Source organism: Rhinopithecus bieti, unplaced genomic scaffold (genome assembly GCF_001698545.2).
Source record: "Rhinopithecus bieti isolate Rb0 unplaced genomic scaffold, ASM169854v2 scaffold_5179, whole genome shotgun sequence".
NCBI classification, from domain to species: domain Eukaryota; kingdom Metazoa; phylum Chordata; class Mammalia; order Primates; family Cercopithecidae; genus Rhinopithecus; species Rhinopithecus bieti.
The window spans coordinates 729,249-755,192 of NW_016804741.1; the positions used below are offsets into that span (position 1 = coordinate 729,249).

At 40.0% G+C, this 25,944-nt stretch overlaps 2 protein-coding genes across 2 annotated transcripts in view; one reads left to right on the top strand and one right to left on the bottom strand.

Annotated features, from left to right (window-relative positions):
* The first annotated feature begins 834 nt into the window (after positions 1-834).
* SHISA3 (shisa family member 3) lies at positions 835-5,848 on the top strand. The gene is made up of 2 exons (XM_017870344.1): positions 835-1,770; positions 4,373-5,848. Exons 1-2 carry the CDS (start codon positions 1,494-1,496, stop codon positions 4,810-4,812), a joined length of 717 nt encoding a protein of 238 aa, XP_017725833.1. The 5' UTR covers positions 835-1,493; the 3' UTR covers positions 4,813-5,848.
* A 5,884-nt stretch (positions 5,849-11,732) lies between these two features.
* ATP8A1 (ATPase phospholipid transporting 8A1) overlaps positions 11,733-25,944 on the bottom strand; it is a 283,721-nt gene continuing 269,509 nt past the window's right edge. Inside the window, exons 37-38 of the mRNA XM_017870339.1 lie at positions 17,974-18,065; positions 11,733-16,372 (exon numbers count right to left, since the gene is read on the bottom strand). Coding sequence (XP_017725828.1) covers positions 16,275-16,372; positions 17,974-18,065 — 190 coding nt within the window. The 3' untranslated portion in view covers positions 11,733-16,274. The remainder of the gene's footprint in view (positions 16,373-17,973; positions 18,066-25,944) is intronic.

The following is a 25,944-nucleotide window of genomic DNA, read 5'->3' on the forward strand; positions in this document are numbered from 1 at the left end:
CCGAGATACGCCAAACATAGTCACACAAACCAATAGATGATTGGAAGTTCAGGATGTAGTCAAAATAAACGCTTGCGTTTGACCCAGGTTTCACATAACACCAGTTCCATAAGGCACTTACGCCGCTAACGGAGCAGTGCCCCTGAAAATAGCCCACAGGGGACACATCATTTAAATAAATGTGTTTCTTTCCCTGAACGGAAGTTCAGTTCTGCTCAATTATCATTAATTTTGCTCCTTTATTTCCTTTGCGGGCGTGAACGGAGAAGTCTTGCTCTTTGAGGTTTTGCGAGCTGGACTTGGCTGGCAGAGGTGACCGGCAATCCTTCACACGGCGGAAAAAGTGCGAGTGTGTGTGTACTTGTGAAAACGTGTCGTTCCAGAAAAAGTGGAAACGTAGGTGGAAAGCTCAGTGCACATGTTGGCGACACCTAAAAACCATGTTCTCGGTCCTGAACCTATAGAAGCGGTATCCCAGGAACGAGTCTGAGTCTGTGCGACAGGGCACAGATGATTCGACAAACTTCAATGACTGCACCGCATTCGTGCATTAACTCCATTGAACAGTAAATCCAGCGTCTCCACTCGCGGCGCCCACGTGCGTGGATAAACGCGGGAATTCGGCAGCCCTCAACGTCACTCTGCAGACATTTCCGGGCTGTGAGAGAGTTGGGGTGTGCGGCGGGGGAGGGGAGGGTCTGATATCTTCAGGTTGAGAGTCAAGTCCTGGGGAGCGGCATGGGCGGGGTGGCGGGGAGAGGCGGAGGATGGAGCGCGAACCAGAAAGCGCAGAGGACCCTCGGCCAGCGCCGCACCCGCTGTGATTAGCTCCAGCGGCGCTACCCGGGAAGGCGGACTCTTTCTTAACCCTGGTTGTCTCCTCCTCCCTCTTCCTTTTTAAAGGACGCCTTGCGGGCAGAGCTGTCAGCAATCCCGCTGCCGTTTGTACTTGGCCGCGGCGGAGCTGACTCCTGCTCCTGTGACAGATAGGGGCGGGGGCTGAGCGGCCGCCTGTCCGGGGTACTCGCACGTGGGGAACAAATTCTTTTCTTCCGGCTCCTCTCGGGACCCGGCGATCGCCACAAGTTGGGACTCTGCAGCGCTGGAGTTGGCAGCCCCGGGCGCGATGGCTCCCTTGAGGAATGGGGAGGGAGGTGGCCGGGGGGTTGGCGCGCCCCTCGCGCGGGGAGCGCTATGAGCCGGGCAAAGGGCGGCAGCGACAGCCCCAGCAACTGCCTCTGCCGGCGCCTCCCGCGGGCCCTAGCCAACTCGCCCCGCGCACCATGCTGACTCCCGGCCTGCGGAACTCGTAGTGCAGCCCCTGTCGCCTCCCCGTTCCCTGCTATCCCACGCAGGACTGGCTTCGGCCGCTGGGGCCAGCCGCTTGCGACGTGTCCCTGGGGAGGCGGAATCGCTGTGCGCCCTGATCCCGGGCTCAGCCCTTCGCTTTCCAGCTGCGTCCTGCTCCGGGCCGCCCAGGGAGCCCAGTGGCGATGGGGGCACTGCTGGCGCTTTGCCTTCTCCTCGGCTGGCTGCGCTGGGGCCCGGCGGGCGCCCAGCAGTCCGGAGAGTACTGCCACGGCTGGGTGGACGTGCAGGGCAACTACCACGAGGGCTTCCAGTGCCCAGAGGACTTCGACACGCTAGACGCTACCATCTGCTGCGGCTCCTGCGCGCTCCGCTACTGTTGCGCGGCGGCCGACGCCCGGCTGGAGCAAGGCGGTTGCACCAACGACCGCGGCGAGCTGGAGCACCCAGGCATCACCGCGCGTAAGTGCGGGGCCCTTGGGGACAGATCCCCGCCCGCCTAACGGCGGCGGCTGCACGTGTGCGCGGGAGGACGCACAGACCCAGGAAGGTCTGTGCGCCTTCCCCGGTCTGTGCGCCAAGGGGACGCGGCCGGGTTGAGGGAATCAAGGGATGAGCGGGTGGTCGTGTTTCAGATCATGGTCCTTTATTTATTTGCAGTCCCGCTTCCCGCCACTTGCGGTCTCTGCGGGTCGGCCCAAAAAAAAAAATTTTCCCGGAAAGGAAGGGGGGGGGGGGGGGGGGGGGGGGGGGGGGGGGGGGGGGCGAGGGTGTCCCATTGCGCGCCCTTGTCACTTCGGGAGCTTCGGGAAGTGCCGAATGCAGGGAATCGCGACTCTTGTCGCGCGCTCAGTTGCAGGCCTTCCGGGCTAAGAAACTACAGTCACTTTTTTTTTTGTCCTATGATAGCGTTTCTAAGCCGCGGCCCCGTTCTGCAGACTTCCTTTCAATTCTCTGAATCGAATTACCCTCTCCGGCCCAACCCCTATTGTCACGCCTTTCAGAAATGCCCAGGTCTTCGAGGTGGAGATTTAGAAACAAGGGTCGAAGGTGCTTCCCCGCCTCCTATTCTCACGTAGGAAAACACGGGTCAAATTTCCGCTCACTTCAGAGCGGAATAAATCACGACCCCAGCAAAGAAAATTTACACCTTGAAAAAAAGTCTTCCACCTGAATCGGAACATCAGGGAAACGCTTTAGAGCTTGAGGCGAGGGTTTTATGGCGGGGGAAACCGGAGAAGCGGGCGGAGATGAGAGCGGGTGACACCCCAGGATTCCAGAGAGCCCAGGTCTGGAGCCGGCAAGAGAAGGTAGCCGGGAAAGGGAGGAGATGCTGGAGAGATCATTAAAGGTTCCCCAACGACCCCTCCCCGCAAACTGATAACCTAGAGGACAGGGGAGTCTGCCCTCCATTAGTGCTCCACTAGAGGGTGAATGTTGGGGGTCAACATTTCCAAGCTAGAGGATTTGGGAAGTCGTTTCTGGAGAAAAGATGCTCAGTGGAAAGTAGGGAAATCTAGGCCGTTCTGGCCTGTGAGAAAAATACAGACTCTTCCCCACGGCTTCACTCACTCACCCTGGGGGACCCAGCTGCTCTCTGGGAGTAAGGGCAATTGCCCAGTCTGCAGCAGGGGCTCCCTCTGCACTCCCTATTCGGCTCGGTTACTAGAGGACAGCAAAAGGGAGAGGCAGTCTCCACACTCCTTGAGTCTGGGATCAGGCAAACCCTGATGGACCTTGGCTCTATCACCTGCCGGCCTTGTAACTGAGGCAAGTTAGTTAACTGCTCTGGATACCTCTTCTCAGTTCTAAAGTGGGCATATTGCTCTCAAAGGAGTTAAGTGTTTGGTGACCTGAGAGTGTATGAATGCTGAAGCCAGGGCTAAGTAAATGGTAGTTACTCACTTTGCCTTTTCTTGCACACTGGTGCTAGTAAACAGGGGAGGATGGGAGGGACACAGAAGAGCTTATGCCTGGGAGCCCACAAATAGTTGATAGTTACCTGTCTTCACTGGCTCTGTCTATGGGAAGGCACAAACTTGTCTGATCTATTTCCACATCTGGAAAATGGAGCTTATCATGTCAATCTCACAGGGTCTCCATGAGACTTTAATCAGATAATGAATGAGAAAGAGCCAGGCACACAGTAGGGACTTAATCAATGCAGGTTTTCTTTCTTCTACCTGTAAGCTGGAGACTGTGTCCTACCACGGCTCTATCAAGGGACATACCTGGAGAATTGCCCTAGGGGATGCCTCTGGGCTTGGAAATTTTATGTCTGCCTTGTAGAGGGAGAAGGAAATTGGAGTTTGCTCTGTTTGAGGGATGCTTTTATAGAAAGTCTGGGCCGTGGACACCAAGAATTGCCTCGTGAGCTATCTAAAGTTCAGTCTGACTTCTCAGACTTGGATGGGAATTGAGAGGCATGGAAGCTGGAGTGGGTATTCCAAATCTTTCCTGGAAAGAAGAAGCCAGAGCTGGCAATTTGTGGTATGGTAGGAGACACAGTAGATTGAGCCCTCTGTGAATTTCTTTATACTGTTCTTTCTGGAGTCTCACAAAATCCTAGGTCTGTGTGTAGAGGGGAATCTCATTTGATAGGCCTGGCTCTATTTGCTTAGACTGGAGATTCTTGGATGGGAGATGGATTGCCAGCCTAAGAGAGGGGTCAAATCTCTTATTGCCTCACTGTGATCCAACTACTAAAACCTGCATTTAAACCCAGAATTATTGTAACCCCTAAAATTCACCCTTTCCCTCCAGTGCCTGAACAGGAGAACAGATTCCATTTTTTTTCTGACTTCCAGATGTGCAATATGATGGTTAATTGCTAACAGAGGTTACGGTATCTGTTGCTTCCTCCCTGCTAGGAGTAGCGAGAATATTACATCATCACGGTTTGCATTGCATGTTGCAGGTTACCATTAACAAGCTCTGAAAAACTGAGCTGACAACAGTGAAAATACTGAGTCTGCCACCTCTCAACCCTCAGCTGCCCAAGCGGAGCTCAGAGTCTGGGAGATCCTCATCCGAGCATCTGTTTATGTCTGTTTTTGCCTTTTAGAGCCTGTCTACGTCCCCTTTCTCATCGTCGGCTCCATCTTCATTGCGTTCATCATCCTGGGCTCTGTAGTGGCTATTTATTGTTGCACCTGTTTGAGACCCAAGGAGCCCTCGCAGCAGCCAATCCGCTTCTCACTCCGCAGCTATCAGACAGAGACCCTACCCATGATCCTGACCTCCACCAGCCCCAGGGCACCCTCCCGGCAGTCCAGCACAGCCACGAGCTCTAGCTCGACAGGCGGCTCCATCCGCAGGTTCTCCTTTGCCAGGGCTGAGCCGAGCTGCCTGGTGCCCTCGCCGCCCCCGCCATACACCACGAGTCACTCAATCCACCTGGCTCAGCCATCTGGTTTCCTGGTGTCACCCCAGTATTTCGCTTACCCCCTCCAGCAGGAGCCCCCCCTGCCTGGGAAGAACTGTCCAGACTTCAGTTCCAGTTGACACGCCCAGGCCATGAATCCACAAGTCAGTCAAATGGCAGACAGGTGGAGCCCTGCTGCCATTGCCACATGCAATTCTGAGAAAATTTCTCTTGTAACTGATCAGTGTCATGGAGGAGCATGCTAGGAAAACACAGCACCTTCTAATTTGAGAGTTCCTGGCTCCAATCACAGAATGGCTAAACCAGAGAACTGTTTTCTGGTTTTGCAAACATGTGATCATTACATTTCAATTTATGCTACTTTTATTCAAAATATGCAGCAGTTTGACTTTAAAGTTGCAAATTGGCTGAAAATGTTTTACTGGACATTCAGCTATGCTGCTTAGAAAAGGGCCACATGTTTCTTTTTCATATAAGTTGTTCATTGAGTTATGATAGAAATACATTCATAAATAAGCAAAGAAAAATACCTAATTATAATTATCGAAGGTTCACTTAAAAAATTAACTATTAGGTAAACTTAAGGGGCAGTGAACAATCTGTTTATGACTTCGGGAGTAACCTAACCATGAATAATATTAGCATAATGAGAACATTTACTTTTTAAATAAATAACTAGATTTTGTTTAAAATATGAGGTTTTTTCCAGAATACAAGGTTTCAATAACTACATGAGGAGTTTAAAGTTTTAAATATATACTCAGACATTCATTGTAACACAGAGTCTATGTAAAATCATTTCCCCCACCCACTGGAGGGAGTATTTATTGCAGACATTTTGTTCAGCAACATTTAGTGTTTCCGTGAAAGTTGGACAGTTGGGGCTTAAAACATTTATTTGTAAGATGAGCTATGTACAAATGTAAATATTTGTAATTTAATGTATTTACCACATTGACTGTACTAATTATTTAGTAGTCATACTGTAATTTTTATGTTAATAACTGTGGAGTTCAAAGTCTAGCTATTGGTATAATCATCTAATATTATATATATCTCCAGTGCCACTGGATTTTATGTCTGATGACTATATATTTGGGCATATATCTTGTTGGATTAGAATAAATAAAATACTTTATGTTTTCATGAACTCTATTGAAATTTTAAATGATTCGTTTTATCTCTTTAGCAATGTTTTTGCTATTCAATGAAATGAAATGTCTTTAACACATACTTCATATTTTAAATAAAAAAATTCCATATCAGGGCTCGTGAAAGCAGCAAAGGAAGTGAATTTTTATGGCAGTCTCAGTCTCCAGCCCTCCGATGGGTTATTTGGCCTGTGGAGAATTCATCATTGGGACGTTTCTCATAAGAATATGGATTTCTGGCTTCTCGTGACATACAGGACGTGGCACCAGAGGTTCTGCACTGCCTTGGGGTCAGGTCAATCCTCTTCAGACAGGATACCTGCCATTTGCCAGCCTCCTGCCTGGTCTCCCCACCTGGCCCATCTATTTCTGCTATGTTACCTACCTGGTCCTTGCAGGTGTGATTTGAAAGCCCAGATTTATAGGAATTCATACTATCATATGTCACTCTCAATTTTCAAACACAACTAGTTAGAGGCAGAATTCTGTCCTAAAAGAGTTGTTTGGCCTTGTCTCTTCGTTTTCTAGTTAAGGAAACAAGTTCAAAGACATTATGCATCTGCTCAGTCTAAAGGCAGAGGGGCTCTGACTTCTAGTCTCCTGCTTTATCCTGTATCTAAAAGCTGTCTTTCAGGTTTCCCAAATTGTTCAAAATAATCAAGGAAAGAAAGAGCTGCATGTAAAAGGATGAACATTTATACACATGTTCTTGGGTGCAATCCTACACTATTAGACTAGTTTTATTTATGTTTGTGGTATATTGGTCCTTTTAATGGTTTTAAGGTAACCTTATTAAAGCTCTTCTTATGAGCCAAGCATTAAGTATTAACACGTATTAACTTGTTTTATGCTCTCAACAACCCCAACAGAAAAGTATTACAATTCCTATTTTAAAGATTTGAAAGCTGAGGCACAAAGGAATGAAGTAACTTGCCCAAGGCCCTGCAGCTAGTCTGTGCTGGAGTTGATATGCATAAACAGATAGATCCAAACAGCAAGGGAACACCTGCTTTGAGATTTTGATTGTTCTGTGTACAAAATTCATCGGAGATTTTAAGAGAATAAGCCTAAGCTTCAAACGCAGTGATTTGGGGCCCCGTTGGACCCCAAAATGAGCTCTCCTTAGAACAAATATTTTGTGACATCCCTTTATCAGTCCTAAAATGAAATTTATAGATAACTCACTACACACATGGTTTTTTAAAATCAATAGAATGCCCCAGTGGTAAATAGAAGAAAGAAAGGGAAGTAACTTATTTCTAAATGTAAAGGCTTGGGCAGACTTAAAAAAGACACAGATGCTAACCCCTTACTCAAAATTACCATGATGTGACAGCTTCAGATCCAGATGGATGCAGTTGGTCATTCTGGCAACTCAGATAAACACAATTGCACAGATGCCATTAATGTGATTTTTCCCAGCAAAGTTTGATCATCCTTTGATTTGCACAGTGGCTGTATATCTGAAGAGTTCAATGTATACTAGGGCAGTGCAAAAAATATAGGTAAAATGGGATTACATTTTTTTTTTCACCAGTAGGAATGGTGGACGTTCCAAAGTCATGTCGACGGGCATCAAGTCTTTGTTGTGCGGGCTGCTCCATGCATTGTAGGATCTTTGTTACAACTGAGTCCCCCTCAGTGAATGCCAGTAGCACATCCACCTCCGCCCCAACACTCTGATGCTGAAGATTCTCCCATGCAATTCCACCATGTGCCCTAGAGGGTGGAACTGTCCCCACTGAATACCATCTAGTTGTCAGATTTCTCTAGTAGCTGTACTTTTGTCATCCCTTTGGAGAACAGTTTATGTCCATTAGACAAGTTAACGCTAAGGAATTCATAGAGAGTTCACATCTGCAAATTTCCCTTCCTGAGCAGGATGCCCCAGTCAATTTAACTGGCCATAAATTGTTTAAAATTAGAGAGATATTGTGTACCTCATTGCAATATGGCATTTGGTGATACTAGATCAAATCATATCCCCAAGTAATTGGTGATATGCAGTACATGCCTTTGACCTTCTCCCTGGAAGCTATATAGCTGATATGATTATTCACAATGTTAGGTAAAAAGCCTATCTTGTGGCAGATTTCTAGATATTGTCCCATTCAACAATTCTTTGCTGAACACCACTTATGGGTTAGGTGCTGGGTGAGAAGAATAAAAGATCATTAAAATGCACTTCCAACTCAAGGAGCCACTACCTATTACAGGCTCCAGCATGATGACAAAGACAAATACTTGTGATAAAATGTCATAGATGCTTTATAAAAGAAGCACCATATCTTTTTCTGCTCTCTGTGGTAACCGCGATTACAAGGGAGTGCAGGATACCCTGGCAGCACTTACAAAGGACACTGTTCATCCTGGAGATGTTGACATTGGACCTGAGCCTTGAGAGACACATAGGATTTGAATGAAGAAGACAGGGCAGAGGAAGAGAGGGGGGCTGGAAATAAGGGAAAAATATATCAGGCAGAGTAAAGAATTCATAGACAGACACAGAAGCACCCACCCATGAGCCTGAAAGAACAAGGAACATTTAAGAACCCAGAAGAAGACTGGGTGCTCATGCCTGTAATCCCAGCACTTTGGGAGGCCAGGGTGGGTGGATCACGAGGTCAGGAGATCGAGACCATCCTGGTCAACATGGTGAAACCCTGTCTCTACTAAAATACCAAAAATTAGCCAGGTGTGGTGGTGGGCACCTGTAGTCCCAGCTACTCAGGAGGCTGAGGCAGGAGAATTGCTTGAATCCAGGAGGCAGAGGTTGCAGTGAGCTAAGATTGCACCACTGCACTCCAGCCTGGCAACAGAGCAAGACTCCGTCTCAAAACCAGAAACAAACAAACAAAACAAGAAGAAGAGTGAGGCTGGAGAGAGAAGCAGGTACAGATTAGAGATCTTGAACACCACGGCATTTGAACAGATGTCAAATGCAAAAGGGAGTCTGGAAGGATTTCACAGGGGAGGGGAATGGGATCATTATCTTCATTTTAGAAAGATTAGGCTGCCAAGGTCAAATAAAATCACTTGTAATTTCTAAGGAGCTGTTCCTCACAATCTGCTAAACCACCAAATACAGGGGAAACTTGTCTGTTTTTGTTACTTTCAGAAAGAATTTGAATCTAACATCCTCATACCATGATTATTGTGAAAAATAGAAGTTCTGCATTTTGAAAGGTTGTTATGCCAATAATGGATAACATTTATTAAGCACCATGTGTCCCAAGTGCTTTACGAATTCTATCACTGAATCTTCACAACCCTGAAGAGGGGATTAGCATCATGCCTATCATGCAGATGAAGAAATCAAGGTGAGAAGGTTAAACATTGTGCACAAGGACAAACGATACCATAGGGGACAGATTTGAACCAGGAGGTCTACTTTGAAATTCTATGTTGTGTGTGACATTAGCCCTAGGAGGTCTAATTTTGTCAGAAAAACAAAAATATCCAATGTACTTTTCAGTAAATCTATTGGGGAAAAAGTGATCAATTGTATCATATTGTACATATCCTATTGATATCAGGGGATTGTAATAGTCAAGAAGAGCTTATGCTGCATTATGAGAATGTGAAATAAAGTGAAGCATGAATAAAAACACTAGATGATAAACATTTCTCCCTTTACACATGAGAAATGGGATTCCAGAAGGTGATTGAGCATGGATTTTGAAGCTGTAATGCTTGGGTTTTCTGGGTGTGTCACTTAAAAGTGGAGTGACTTTGGGCCACTTCAGTTCACTGTGTCTCAGTTTTCTCATTTGTAAAATAGAGACATTAGTACTACCTTTTTCTTATGGTTGCCTTGAGAAGAAGTTACAGACACTGTCTCTTGTCACTTGCATTCTAGTGGGCAGAAAGCTGTGTAGTAAGGATAAATAACAGAAAGCAGATGAAATACTTCAGAATAAAAATGAAAGGCTAAGTACTGTGGGAGGGCAGACATCACTTTTGATTAGGGGTAGGGAACAGAGAAAATGGTCCTCCAGTTTGATCGAGTAAGTCCTTGATTCATGGGCCCCTTTGGTACTTGGTCAACTTCCTGCTATTGTCTGGAGTCGGGCATCCTCTCATCCTGTTGGGTACTCATGGTCTGTACATTTCTTTCATCATCTGCTTTAGAGAGCACATTTGTAGCCAGGTGTGGTGGCAGCCGCCTGTAATCCCAGCTACTTGGGAGGCTGAGGCAGGGGAATCGCTTCAACCTGGGAAGCGGAGGTTGCAGTGAACCAAGATTGTGCCATTGCACTTCAGCCTGTGTGTCACAGTGAGACTACGTCTCAGAAACAAAAAAATAACGGTTCCTTGGAGACAAATCTATTCTAAAATAAGTGTGCTTTTCTAACCAAAAAAAAGCACATTTGACATAGTAAATTTGCTTTAAAATGGTTATGTTCCAAAGTGAACAGATTGTACACTTGTCCAAATGGATAATTCCTTATTTTCCCCACCTGTTTCATTTTTGTTATTAGCTACTTCTCATGGTGAATTTACCAGATTGACTTGACTCGATAGGAAATTTTCTCTCTAAAATGAGATAACCAAAAAACTTCCTGAAAGTAGATACAGTCACAACCAGGAATTTGACAAATTTCACTGGGTTGGGATTTTACCTTTGCATAATCCAAAACATTTATTATGTGTTCAGGAAAACTAATAATTCATAGGCATGTTAAACTATTAAGGGAACAAGCTGTTAACATATTTTTGTATGTACATGACTATTTTAAAATTGCAATTAAATAGTTAATGAAATTATTCTGACAGGAAATCCTTATTTACATTGCTAGTTTCATGTACTTGAAAGTAATAAAATGGCAAGAGGTGTTTCATATTTTCCAACAAATTTTATTAGCCTATTCATGAAATTATCTAGGTTAGGAAGACCTTTCTTCATTAAAGTGAGGTAGTTCTGTGTTACTGAAATGAAAGCTTTAGGTTAGAGATGCCCTACGCATACAAAAACAAAATTTAAATGGAGATGACACATTGAATTTATGGAAATGTATTTCCAGTTTGCTTTTAGATTATGGTAGTATTAGAAGGCATCTTAAATTACAGGTCAGTGGAAGCACGTGCTTATTTTAAGGAGAATGGAGTTGAATGTGAAAATTATTTGATAGAATTCAGAGGTAACATATCCATGAACTGTTTTGCTGTGGTTTTGAATGGAGGTCCCCACCCAACTGTCGTCCCTGGGAAGATTGTGGGAGAGGACATGGGGCTCCAGGCAGCTAAGCACGCACGGCCTCAGTCTAATAAAATCAGATGCTCCTCAAACTGCCTCTCCAGTGCCTCTTTGAGAACTAATCCTATTCTAGTAATTTACCTAATTGTATTTTCAGTTGTTTCTCTTTTACCAAAGGACACTAATTTTTGCTGAAGTGATTGTTCTCGTTTCTGATGCTGTCGATACTTCTGTCTCATGTGCTCAATTTTGTTATTTTCTGGTTACTGCCTTCAAATGTTATTGGCTAAACTTGACCACTTTCTCATTAACTTAAAAGTTTAGTTGGTTTAGAAAACAAATCCATCCAACATAATTCATGGTTGAAACCATGAATTAGTTGTTTACTTGCAAGCTGATTTAAACATGTAACAGGGACAATCCCGGGAGGCTTTTCGTACTGAAGTGACAAAATACTTTCATTAAAAAGTGACAAAATAACTTTATTAAGAAATTGTTATTTAATTATAAAAACTACCCATCTTACCAAACTAGAGTTAATGCACTCCATTTCATGTCTGATTTAGCTGGATTAAAATGAAGGGATATTTTATAAATCACTGGGATACACCTTCTCAGACTAGCTACTGTTGGATTTGAAGGTTTTAGAAAGCAACACAGTTTCTAGAACTAGCAATCAAAGCTTCAACAATTTTAAGTAATGGTAAAGTTTATTTCATTTTTAATAACAGTTAGAGGACAAAATGTTGAAAATTTGCAGTTTAAAACATGCACATTCACAAAAGGCCAATGACACATAACACTGCATAGAAATAATATTACTCGACTTTAATAACTATAAAACACAGTGCATCAAACATCAAGATAAACAAACCTGAGAAAACTACTATAACCACAGATTCAATACTCTCCACTCATGCAGCTTCACAATTTCTACAGCAGTTTCAGCAGGAATGGTTTTTCAGGGAGCTGAAAATACTACTTTATCTTTAACACAAAACTGCAGTTTTCTGTAGTAGCTGCCTTCCAAGGCTGCCCTATTTTTTTTTTTAACCTAATAAACTTGAAGATGTAAAAAATGACGATTGAAGTAGTTAAACAACAGATAGTATTTACTGCATTTATGGCTTCCATTTAGAACCATGAAACATAAAAATATTATTTTTAACTATTCTGCTCACATCTTTGCAAGAACAGATTTACTTGTGGAAAGTTGCTGTTAATTCAAAGTAAGCAAATATGAAATCTAGTTTTCCTACTTAGGGGAGATTTATTTGCTGAGAAGTTTTGGGAGCTTTATTAAGAAAAGTTCTTAGAGGCAAGCTAAACAAAAGATTCAATTAAATTTGTTCAAATTTCTTTGTAAAATAATCTACTTATTAAAAAAGTTGTGCAGAGGACCAATTAATTTGTCTACTGAATATTAAATTCTAGGTAGGCCATGATAGAACTTTACAAGGCAGAAATAAACATCAAGATTTACAGCAATAGCCATGCATTGGCCTGGATCACTTTAAATATGAATTCATGCAAACCATAAACCTATCAAAAACACAGCTGTTCTCATACAGAAAGTAAATCAAGACAAAATATGGAAAACATTTATTTCCCTTCCTTCAAAACTAAACTTACATTCCACTTTAATAGCTGTTGAAGGATAATTAAAATGCAGCAAAGTATAAGTACGTTACACAAGTGACTTCAGTTATTTTAATGTGAGAAAAATCGGACTATGGTATCTTACGAGTCATTATAGAAATGTTCATCATTAAAAAGCATTTATTAGGCACTGAACTGCATGGTGTTACCTTAAGTCATTTACAAAAAGAATTCCTGGTCCATGTGATGTGAATGGACTGGGCATTTTCTCCATAAATTCTGTAGATGACTATTTATAAGATTATACACTTAACAGGTTTTAAAACCAGGAACTATCAAAGGGCAACTGCACAAAAATAAACATGATTATTTAGCTTTGTAATAATTATGACATTGTCATAATTTTAAAACTATGAATAATACAATCTATTAATTTCTGACTAGCATTCATCTCCTGAAAAAACGTTTTAAATGACAAGTTTTAAGTGTTGTATAGTGCACGCAATGCAAAACAAATTATCATGTGACTTGCACTTTGGATATTTAGAATGCTGAATGGCAAAATTAAAGTATAAAAATTAATGATCAGAATGCTGATTGATTTCCATAATTCATTTCCCCTCTGGAAATTAAAGAGGAATCATTGATTCCATTTAATGACCATACAATTCATGTAAACGGCTAACATTATTTAGCAGAAGACACATTCACCTGACTTGACTAGAAAAAGTTTTCCATTAACTTAGCAACACTGCTGAAGCAGTCTTACATTAGAGCATAGAGTGGAGGTGGGAGGACGGAAAGTACATATATCATTTAAAATTTACAACGTTCCTGAGAGACACTGTTTTCCTGCTAATAATTTCTACAATATAACATCTTTCCGGGTGTGAGACACCAATATATTTTTATATGTATATATAAAACATTTAGAAAGTCCATGCTCAATACCACTGTGTACTATTCAATATTAAAGAAGCAACTTCCAGCTTTTCAATGCTAAATGAATGAGGATTTTCTAAGTTGTATTTTCTGAATTGTAAACATTGTAAAGCAACTGTGTTAGCATTTGCCAGAGTCCCTATAAGGAACTTTTTAATTGAAGAGTACATGCCCTTTATTTCAAAAAACACATGTTAAAAGTCACTTCGACTGTTTATTTCAATCCTGGTAAAACCATGTGACTTTTTTCCAATTATGAAAGGTTTAAAAAAATCAGACTATTTTCTCCTATTTAACACTGCAAAGTCAATGCAATTGAAATGTTATATTTTAAGTTTTACCAAGAAGGTCACTCCCTGTCCCTCAAATCCCAAGTCTCACCCAGGAAGCAAAGAGACTGACAATGTCAATAATTCAAAAATAGGACCACGGGACAAACAGGCTCAAATTAGTCACATTTCAGATCATGTTACACATTATCAACCATAAGTATTCTTCTCATATTTAAGAGCTCCACAGAAACAATCCATGTTTCAAGATTAAAACTTACAATTTTAACTCAGAAAATCCAGTTCTATTATATTCATAATGTTTTTATATTAAAATTCTGCAAAAGGGTGCCACTGATGAAGTGAGGGCAAATAGAAGCAGTTCTTCTCTGTAACTGTTATAAAGTGTTTCTCTGGAGGGGTGCACTTCATTCTTGCTTTCTCATTTCTTGTGGTTTGACCTCAGCTATCACCACTGGGAAGCCCAGGAAAAGCTGCTCTGAATATTCACTCATTGCACAGGTAAAGACTGGGACTTCAGAATTTTGAAGACGATCTTAGACTCTTACACCTGTGGTCTTGCTAGATATGTTGATTCATGACTCCCTTAAACTGTACCCCAAACAGGAAGGGCTTGGGAAGTAAAGTATGTAAACGTGTGTTCCCTTAAGGTTAGAATTATGTATACGTGTTATAACCTCTTATTTGTAGAAAATGGAGAGGCATACTGGTAACTAAGTAGCTACAAATACAGACAAGGAAATGATACATCTTAATTTTAAATCTAGATTGAGAAAAAGGGTGAAAAGAATGTGAAAATATTAAACTCAAGAAGCGATCTGAAAAAAAATCACCTCTTCTCAATTCTAGTTGGTTTTTTTAAAAGAGAAAGTTCTATCTATTTTGCTGGTAAGTCCATGTAAAGGCAAGCAGGCTTTTCAGTAAAAGGCAAATAGTTTGCTTCGATCTCTGAAGTGTATCTGAAAATGAATTCCCTTTTTTCAAATGAAAAGTATTATTTAAAAAATAGTGTAGAAAACTGGTTGTGGTTTTTAAACAGCCCCTTCATTTACTGTTGGTAGCAAAATAGCCATTTTCAGATGTCTTGTAAATGCTGAAAACAATTGAACTGAACATACATTTTAAAACATACTAACAAAATCTACTCATGATGAAAGTGTCCTTTGACTATAAAGTTACGGGCTTGAGTAAAATTGGCATTTTTTAAATGGGGAAAATGTACTACTTATTTGTCCCAATAAGCATCATGTGATGAATTTTGGGAACTATTTGATGAGTGAACTGTGAAATAATTTTCAGTCTTCAGTATAAGGGCAGTCATCATGACACCGGGTGTGCTACATAAGACAGCAGGCGTTTCTAGTGGGAACTGGAACACAGGACAAAAGACCATGCATTTATCTGGCATGTTATTCCAAATATTGCAACAGAAGCTTTGGAAATCCCACGTAAATATATATGTAGCATATGTTTCTTAAGAGGAAAAACTTTAAGATAAAATGACACCACTCAATCTACTGCATTAGCCAGATTTTTAGAAAAATCTAAATGATGAAGAAACTTCATCAGAAACAACTGAAACATACATACAATTTGAAAAATCAGTGTCATAACAACAATCATATTAGCACGTGTGTCCTCTAACAAATAAACACGACAAACAACAAAGAAGCATTTGTAAGGCCAAAGGTGCAACATCACAGATTTTAGTAGCAAACGCCTTGAAATACTCATTTTTGTAAATCACTCTTACATTTGAAAAGTCAGACATGCAGATCTTACAGCAGAACTGGAAGTAAACTTTCTCTTACATTTCTGGACATATGACTACTGAACTAGGAAAACAGTTACTGAACCTCTTTGGCAAACATTTATCAAGACAATTTTTGACACAAAAGCTTGTTAATGCCTTGTTTAGAAATTTTGCTCAGGAAGGTGAGTCAGTTTCTTAAGAATGCTGGTTTGTTTCAGCATATCCTGAAATCTAGGTCTGGATATCAAGAGTCCCTTTAGCTAAATACCATTTAGAGTTTTTAATGGTTGGTTACCTTGTGGTACAGCCAATAAATTGATAGTCCGTTACAGCCCCAGAGTCATGGCATAAGAATATTGACTTATTCTCCGTTTAAGAAAAGCACTCTGGCAAGATACCAGGTCATTTTCAATTTCCATTTACAAAGACTTAGCAAATACTTTAAAGAATCCAAAAGAGATGGTGTTACAGTACAGTTGCACAGTGCTTATGTCTATAATATACATGAATCTGAATGTCCATCAGCGAGATGAGCTCAGATCCACCTTTCCTCTCCATGGACCAGACTGGAATTGGTTAGCAGACTGCGGTGACAACCTGGTAGGTCTCCTTAGAGAGAGAACAGAGCCTGCCCTTCAGGCTCTCCCCATCACCATTCATCGGGCCTCTGTTTTGTGGTATCATATGCTCTAATCACTTCAGACTGTGAAACGATTCCATTTTCATCTTGAGAGAACGCATACCCATCTGTAGGTTAATGATAAAACAGAAATTTTCACAAAGGCACTGGAAACCACTGTTATTCTGACTTTTGGGTATTCATTTTCTAGCTTGGGGAACGAATGCAGTCTTCCCATCTTCAAAAGCATGGAGACACTGATTTTTAATGCCTAGAAAAGACGCAGACTTAACTTCAAAATAAAGAGTGGGATGATCATAGCTTGCCAGTTTAGATTCTAGGAATTCTCCCCAGAAGACTGAGTAGGCGCCCTCAAATCCCCTAAATCTTCTGTCCCGTAAGTCAACTCCAACTCTTCTAATTGTTGCTTCCCCAATTCTGGAGGGGGTGAGGGAGTTAAGTGGGCTCACATATTTCCATATAGGTCAGGTGGATGAGAGGAAAGGAAAAGTGATATGTAGGTGAGGTGGTGAATAACGTAATTGATTCAACGGTCCCACCATGTACAGTCCCTTGGTATCTGTGGGAATGGCTTCAGGGATTCCCCTTGAATATCAAAATCCACAGACGCTTAAATCCTTTATATAAAATGGCACATTATTTGCATATAACCTACACACATCCTCTTGTAGACTTAAAATCATTTCTAGATTACTTATAATACCTAATACAATGCCCCCACATCAGTTCATTTTAGTGGATTCAATGTGGTATTTGTTCCATGGCAAGGTCAAGTTTTGCTTTTAGGAATTTTGTGAATTTTTTTCCCCCTTGAATATATTTGACTCACAGTGGGTTGAATCCACAGATGTGGAACCCACAGCTAGAAAGGGCCAATTGTACATCAAAACATCACCTTGTACTCCATAAATATAGACAATTATTATTTGTCAATTTAAAAAGGTGAGGAGAAGGCGATAAACACAAATAGCTGCTAATGGTGGCAAGTGGTCTCCTTCCTTCAGAGGACATTACCCTTGGCCCTAAGCATCACAAATAAACTCACTCACGCTCCAACACGGCATGGGGATAAGGAATGGCCCCCAAAGGGATCACATCTTTAGAAGAGGCCTCTTGAAGTATAAAGAGCAAAAGCATTAGACATGAGTATATGTAAGTGAAAATAAATTATATGTGGAAACAACATGAAACAAAAGATATATTACTCACACAAATACGTTTACTACCAGGGTTTACATTTTATATTCGTTTTTAGATCTTGAAATGTTAAGAGGGCACAATATCTAATAATTTCTTACAACTCTAAATATTCATAAATATTTCTTAGGGTAAAATATATGTTTCCTTGTGTTGCATGAAAGCTGAAAGGCTCTTGCAAAGTTATTCAAGTAGAAAAGATAACAAGACAGGGGCAGCTTTTAAGAATTAAGATTTACTGGCTTTAAAGAAAAGATTTGAGGAAGCAAGGAATGTAGAAATACTGTTTTCTTAAACTGAAACAACAAGATTTTAAAATTAACTATCTCTTCTGTTAAAAGTGAAATGGTTCTGACCAATGGATTTTCTGTTATTTACAGGTTGCAAATATGCAAAACTTGTTTTAGACGTTAGTTTTAAATAAATATCCCTAAAGTTAGGATATTGTATAAATGCTATGATACAGTAATGGCAGAGAATTTCTTTAAAAATAAGAAACTCAAATACTCACGGAGCAGGTTTTGTTGCAAGGATTCAGAGCGGTACAAGTTCACGTGGTTCTTCTTAAAGACGTTCTTGAGCAGTTGCGCCCTCTCGGTCAGGCTGCAGAGCAGGTGCAAACATGTGAAATGAATTATCAACTCGGCAGAGACCCCAGTGTGCCCACAGGACCACCAAAGAGAGTTAGACTTAAACAAAAGATGGCTTGAGAAATCCGTAGCCTAGTGATTCTTTTTACACTATTTTCTCAGATAGCAAATGAGATTTCAAGTATTTAGACAGACTTTTGAGGCCATTTTCTCCCTGAGGAGTTTTGTCCCCAATAATCCTTCTCTCAGTAAAAAGTAAGATCTCCTCACCACCCCCTACTCAGTTATATTTAAGTCAAATGGCAACACAGAGCCAGTACAACACAATTAAAACAAAAAATACAAAACATCAGTAGTGTTATTCATTTCTAAAAACTTACTACATATATTCTAAGCATGGCATTTTTAGAATGAAAAAAATTAATTATTACTATTTTTTCATATTTGGCACATTTTAGTGCAAAACAGTTTTGAAAAATATTAACTAAAGTAAATATTAACTAACATTATACAAAGAAGACATTTCATAGACGTTTTAACTAGAAAAATTTTACTACCACTAATATGGTATGACATGTGTTCCTTAATTTTATTTTAAAATAAACTATTTTCAGAAAAAATGATTATGATAGGTGAAATGACAAGGAAAGTATTTTTCAATGAGTATTTAGAATAGTTGTCTCCTCAGATACAAATCCAGATAATTAATTATGTAACTTCTAAAAGCACATTGTAAAAAATAAGGCACCTTCTCCCCCAACTTCACATAAAAGTGTTTCACACAGTATAAACTGAAATACATTTGTTGAATATATGAAGTTGAGTAATAATTCTGAAATGTACTTAAAGACATCATCAATCTTCCAAATCATGCCATTTCTTCATTGTTTGATTTCTAAAATTTTGTTTTGATATTAAAGAACATAATAGGCATGAGAAACAAATAATCCATATGTGTTGCAGCAAATGTTTATGCAATTTTAATAAGTGGAACTGATTCAGCTGAAAATTTCCATGTTGTGTTTTTCCCACTATAAAAGCTTTAAATTGCTGTGTTATGTTAGCTCTGTATTTTGCCAATTTTTCTGAGACCCTGAAATGAAACAATATCATATACAAAAAAAGGATCCTCTGCAAAATGAACTCATTGTGTAAATGAGTTATGCAAACATTTAGGCAAAAACTGAAGAAAAAATATTTAGAAATGTTGACATTTGTAGTAATCTTCCACAGATATATTTTAAAGTCTAGGGAGGTTAGTTGGTATTATCAGACATATTTTATTGTCATTGGAAATGAGCTACATGAAGGCAAGAAAACTAATTAATCTAAAACTCCAGCAGTTCTGCAAATAGTTGTAAAACTTGGCTCTGTCAGTGAAATAAACAGATATGAGAAATGAGAAAGGGCCATTTTTACAGAGTTGCTTTCTTACTCTACTCTTTAAATGATCTAGCATTACAGACCTATGGACCCTAAGGGACACTAAAATATGTAACTGCTTTGAGGAAGTCGCAGCTTTAGCAGCAGGTGGTCTGATTTCCTTAGCAGAGCCTTGTGGATGGGGTGCTGGAAAGTCTTTGGTGTTTCAAACTGAAGTGACCACGGGAGACTAGAGGATGGCTACGTATCATTATGCAGCATCTTCTTCCCAAAAGACATTTTCCAGGTTTCAGGCTGGCCTTCCTAAATGTATAATACTTTAATATTACAATATTAAAATGGTAAGAAGGCAGACATGAGAATTTAATCTTTCATATTATAGCAACTGAAACACATAAGGTAACATAATTCCGTTTTGTACAAGTTCATATAAAGGCTTTCACTTAGATCTTCTTCTATATCAAGTTAACGTACAGCATTAAGTTAACAAAGCAGTAAGAAAGTCTCTTAAGAAAGAAGCACATTACTCAGGAAGGAGCATGGGCTCTGGAGTAGTGCTTTGGTTTAATTTTGGGTCGGCTGCTTATTAGCTCTGTCACCACCGGCAAGCCTTTCTCAGTCATCTCCTATGTAACAGGAGGGCAGTACTTCTCTCAGGCAGACTGTGAGGATGCAGGGAGCTGTCAGCACAATGACTGACACTTAGGAAGCACTCAACAAATGCTGGGTCCTCCCACCTTTACCCCCAAGATCCTGAGAATTTATTATAAAACATCAACTGGAACAGAGATCATCACCAAACAAAAGGTACTTGGTAAGGAGTATTTTTGATGCCTTGGTTTCTAGTCAATGTAAGTGCAAGGTGAGATGTCTGTTGCTGCACATGAGTTTTAATTTATAATGTTCTCATTCTCCCTGTTTACTAAGAAAATGACTAGATTTTTGTTGTTTTGTTTTTCGTTAGCTACTTTGAACTTCTTGCTTTAGTCCTGTAGAGCAGAGTCCCTCCTTCAGAATATAAATGCCATTCACAGGAGGTTGCTAAATAAATAAGTGATGATGAGTTGTATTTCTCTAGTCTTATCTTACACCTTTGGGGAACTACTCATTTCAATGTTTATGCAATTCTGGGCCATCAATGTTTATAGGTACTGATATTACCACTAAGGCACATTATAAAATATGCTTATGCTAATAGATCTATTAAAAGTTCAGCTTTAGTGGAACAGCTTAACACAGTGTGAAAAGACAAAAAACAAACAAACAAAAAAAACACTAAAGATACCTTCTCACTAAAACTACATTTTCTTCACAACTCTTGACTAACAGTTTTACGCAGTCTTGTATAGTCTTTCATTTACATACTGAACTATGTAAATTTTGAGTTTGTTTAATGCAATCATACAAGTACTACCAAATATTGTTACCTTATTTCCAAACCCACTAAAATGTTGCAATTTAAATAATTGGTGGCAGTGAATGTAAAGATAACATGTTTAAAATAATATTTCACAGGAGATCGAGACCATCTTGGCTAACATCGTGAAACCCCATCTCTACTAAAAAAAAAAAAAATACAAAAAATTAGCTGGGCATGGTGGTGGGTGCCTGTAGTACCAGCTACTCGGGAGGCTGAGGCAGGAGAATGGCATGGACCCGGAAGGCAGAACTTGCAGTGAGCTGAGATCGCGCTACTGCACTCCAGCCTGGGTGATAGAGCGAGACTCCGTCTCAAAAAATATATATATATTATATATATATATTTCACTTACAAATACTAAAAAATGTCGGTGTTGGTAAAAAAAACAATTTACAGTTCTGGAATGTGTTGTCCTAAGGAATTTTCAGTGGGAAACTTGAAGAGGAATAAATTTGCATTTGTCTATATATTGGGTTGGTAAGCTATTTAGGTTGACTCATTAAAATAAATCTCCAAAAAGTAAGTATTCATTCATGGAATGTTTAATGTATAGCATGTGATAGCTGCCCTACACTAGGGTAGCTGTGGTGGTGGGGAAACAAACAATGAATATAACAGGCCTAACCTCTGCCCTGGAGCTGAAGACATTTCAATGTTCTGTCACTTTTCTTTCCGAATGTTGGACAGAACCATTACCATGGTGATGAGAGAACGCTGAAGGAAACATTTGACAGATCCCTGTGTCCTCAATCCCCACCAAAGTATTTAAGTCACACTGATATAAAATCTAGTGTGAACACTGAGAAATAAAATTTCCTTTCTACTAGTTCTGGAGCAATATTAAAACTGCTTTTCATTAAGATGAACAATACATCAGAAAGGTTAGAGGGAGCACTGTCACCATCTACACCACTGAGTTCTCTGACATCTCATATTCCCTACTGTCCCTGCATGCAAAAGCTGTAAACAATGGCCAAATGGTAGTGCCAGGCAAATCAGTGAGGACTGACCTGAAGATCCTAGGCTAAAATTCTATTTAGTAATGGCCAATGATGATATGCTGGCTAATGTCTACAGTAAGAAATACAAAAGAATTATGAGTCTCATTATTATATTTGCCTGTCTATAAAATGCATTGCTTCACACATACTCCAATGATATCCAAAAATAACTGTCCTGCCTCCAATGAGCCCACAGTGTCCATAATTTCTTACTGTAAACTTTTGGATAAGGTTTAAATGTTCAGGACTAAGATTTGGGTTATTTTATTTTTTTAAAGTACAATTTCCATTTTATTTTTCTCCAGTGGACAGTTTTTCTTTAGTTCTTAAGAACTCAGCTCCTTACATGGACTTTGGTAGAGGTCACGAGGCAGCAAGGTTTGGGTTATTTTAAACCTTCAGGAGTAAGGTTTAGGTTATTCTCTCACCATTGTAGACTTACATTTATTTCTACCATAACCCATGGCTCAAAAGCATGCATATTTAGAACATACTTAGATTGATTAAACATATTTTTCCCCTAAAATGTAATAAAATGAATCTAATTTGCAGGGTAATATGGTAGGTGGCATACTATTTCTACTAAAAATGGCTGTTTTAACCAAGATGTTTTATTTTGAAAATGAAGATGAGAAATTATCGTAAATATTAATCTTCCTTAAGTGCTTACAATTTATTGTTTTCTGACATTTGCATTTTATACATGACTTGAGTTTAATAGTCATACGTAGTGAAGATTAAAACAATTGGGGATGATCAACTCACAAGATCTTTCTTAAGAACTGCATCATTGTATGAAAAAAAGTAAAGATGGTTGCTTTGGATATTACCTAGTCTAGGAAGTACAAATTATACAATTCTATGTTTTTATGAATCAGATTTCTGTTTCACAGCCCACAGGTCAACTATCAATTCAACAATTCTTTCTCCTACTCAGCAATCCTTTTGTCCACTCTTTTTTTCGTCCATTCTTTAGTTTATTCTCTTAACTATTCTGTTCATTCACTCAACAAGTATTTATTGAGTGCTACTAAGTTCCTGGTGCTGTACCAGGTGTTGGGTTGCAGCTATGGCTAAGACATGGGCCTCTCTAGAAGCTCAATCTAGTAGGGGAAAAAACATACATAGAGTAAATTTTTATAATGCAATGCGATCAGTGTACCAACAGAAGTTTACACAGAGTATAAACAGAGTATAAAAGTACAGAGACAGTAGACTAGGAATTATATATTGTGTATGTGCACAGTTGAAAAAACCACTTCTACATTGGGTTTGGAAAGCTGAAAATTGGAGTGCCTAGTCTGTAAGAGGGGTACTGGCTCCCAAACAGGGGAAGAGCAAATGCGAAGACTGGGAGATATAAAATAACATGGCGTTTCGGAACCAAAGAAAGTCTGGTATCATTAGAATTCACAAGAATCACAGTTTCTTCCCTTTTGATAATGTAGATATAAAATTTGCTAACTTTTGGCTGTGTGCAGTGGCCCATGCCTGTAATCCCAGCACTTTGGGAGGCCGAGGCGGGTGGATCATGAGGTCAGGAGTTCGAGATCAGTTTGGCCAACATAGTGAAACCCCGTCTCTACTAAAAATACAAAAAGTTAGCTAGGTGTGATGGTGTGTGCCTGTAATCCCAGCTACTCGGGAGGTTGAAGCAGGAGAATTGTGTGAACCTGGGAGGTGGAGGTTGCAGTGAGTTGAGATCGTGCCATTGCACCCCAGGCCTGGTGACAGTGCGAGACTGTCTCAAAAAAAAAAAAAAAAAAAAAATTTGCGAACTTTTTTTGAAATCTGAAATCAATCTCATTCTCTTAGATTCCTAAAATAATCCAGGGGGTAAAATCAATCCAATGATTCTTTAACCTTAGGGTGCCATTACTTTAAGCATGAAGATGTTTCCATCCAGTTGCTATTTTTCTCCTTTCACAGATTTTTCCCTTGCCTCCCTCCTCTGGGCATCTGCCATCTAGCAGGAAGCCACTATGGTTACACTCATCATTAACCTTCTGATCAGCAGTGGGCAGAAATGGCAACATGGAGTACATGCTGGTCCAGGGTTTTTGTCTGTGGTATTCAGCTGATAGCTAACACATTCCTGAGTTCTTAGAAAAAGCTATAGAGCTATTTTAGGCAAATGAGCCAGGCAGCAGCAGGGAATTTATCTGATGCATGTCCTATGGAGAAGTTGGTGGTCATTTATGCTGGAATTCACTTCTTTCCTTTTTGGGCTCTCGGCTCATTTTATTTAATGGAAGGAGCTACATATATTACAGACTCACTGAATGTTTAGGACCTGGGGGTCATTACATTGGCCTGATTTATGAATAGAGGTCACTGGTAGACAACAAAAAGGCAAACTAAGTATCACGTGGAAGGGCTTAATGTGATTTTATTAACACACTTACGAATCTGGAAATGTACTACTAAGGATAGTAACAGTATTAACAGTGGCCTTTCCCCAATAATTATGAATAAATTGTTTTATTCACAATTTCATGAGCTAGAACTCTTACTGTATTCTTTTTATTGCTGGAGAAAGAGAACTGACATAATTAATTTACTAGCTGAATTTACTGACCAACTGCCAGGTAATGGAATAGGTAATTTCCTATGAGGAATCCTGTGATGCCAATTTTTAGATGAAGAAAAAGGTGGAGGGAGGAGGACACAACCCTGAAAGTAGGTATTATCATTCCCATCCTGTACATTGGGATGCTGAGTCAGAGGTTAAGTACTTCGTCAAGTTAGTAGTAGTCTGTTTTTGCAGCTCTATTATATTTTTGAACAAGTAGCAAAAGGAGGCAGAATTGTGAATGGTTCAGAACAGGAGATCTGGGATCAGTTGGCATGGACTCCAGGCCCAGATATGTTACTAATAATTTTGGGAACTTCACCTCTCGAAGCCCCAGTTTCCTCACCTGGAAAAAAATGGAGATGATGGATCTGTATAGGGTTGTTACTGGGATTCAGTGAGATAGTACACGTAAAATGCAAGGGAAGTACCTGGCACGTAGTGAGTGCTCAACAAAGCTCCGTGCTATTATTTTCAAAAAAAGTGGCACACACTGGTGTGTGATGTGTTCCTTCAGTATGAGAGCAAGAGAGCTGGAAGTCAAGGTCTCACTGAGTTCTGACACCTACTCCATTGTGTCAAAATGAATATCAACAGTGAATCGTGATTAAGGTAACATATACTAGGGTAAAATATTTCCTACAGTTTAGCCAAAACTTCAGCTTACTTTAGTATGATAAAAATGAAGAAAAAATAAATTCCTGCTACTATCTTCATAATTGTCTTTTATTATAGACTGCAACTAATTTTAATTTCTTTCTTATGATGCTTTGTGAATTTAGTGGATTTGATTAGCTTTCTAACTTTGATTATTTTGGAGGGGTTGGTGGTAAGGAAGAGAACTTGGGATACATAATTCACTTCATGTATGATACACATCTAGGTCAGTTCCTAGTAACTACTGAACCACAAATGCAATTATATAAGGTAATTTGCCTTATATCAAACTGTGATTTTGATTACATACTTTTTTTTTTTTTTATGAGATGGAGTCTCACTCTATTGCCCAGGCTGGAGTGCAGTGGCTTGATCTTGGCTCACTACAACCTCCACTTCCTGCATTCAAGCTATTCTCTTGCCTCAGCCTCCTTAGTAGCTGGGATTACAAGCGCCCATCATCATGCCTGGCCAATTTTTGTATTTTTAGTAGAGATGGGGTTTCACAGTGTTGGTCAGGCTGATCTCGAACTCCTGAACTTGTGATCTGCCTGCCTCGGCCTCCCAAAGTGCTGGAATTACAGGTGTGAGCCACCGCACCTGGCCGATTACATACTATTTTATTATGGATACTATTTCAAGTTAAAAGTCTTTTTCTTCTCTTGCAGTTTGATAATACAATAATGTTTGTAACTACCATTTATTTAATGCTCATTAAAGACTTCACACTATGCTAAGTTCTTCATAATACTTTATTCAACTCTTACAATTAACCATGAGGTAGGTATTATCGTCCCCATTTTATTGATGAGGAAATTGAGGCTCAGTAGGATTAAGCAACGTGGCCAAGGGCACACAG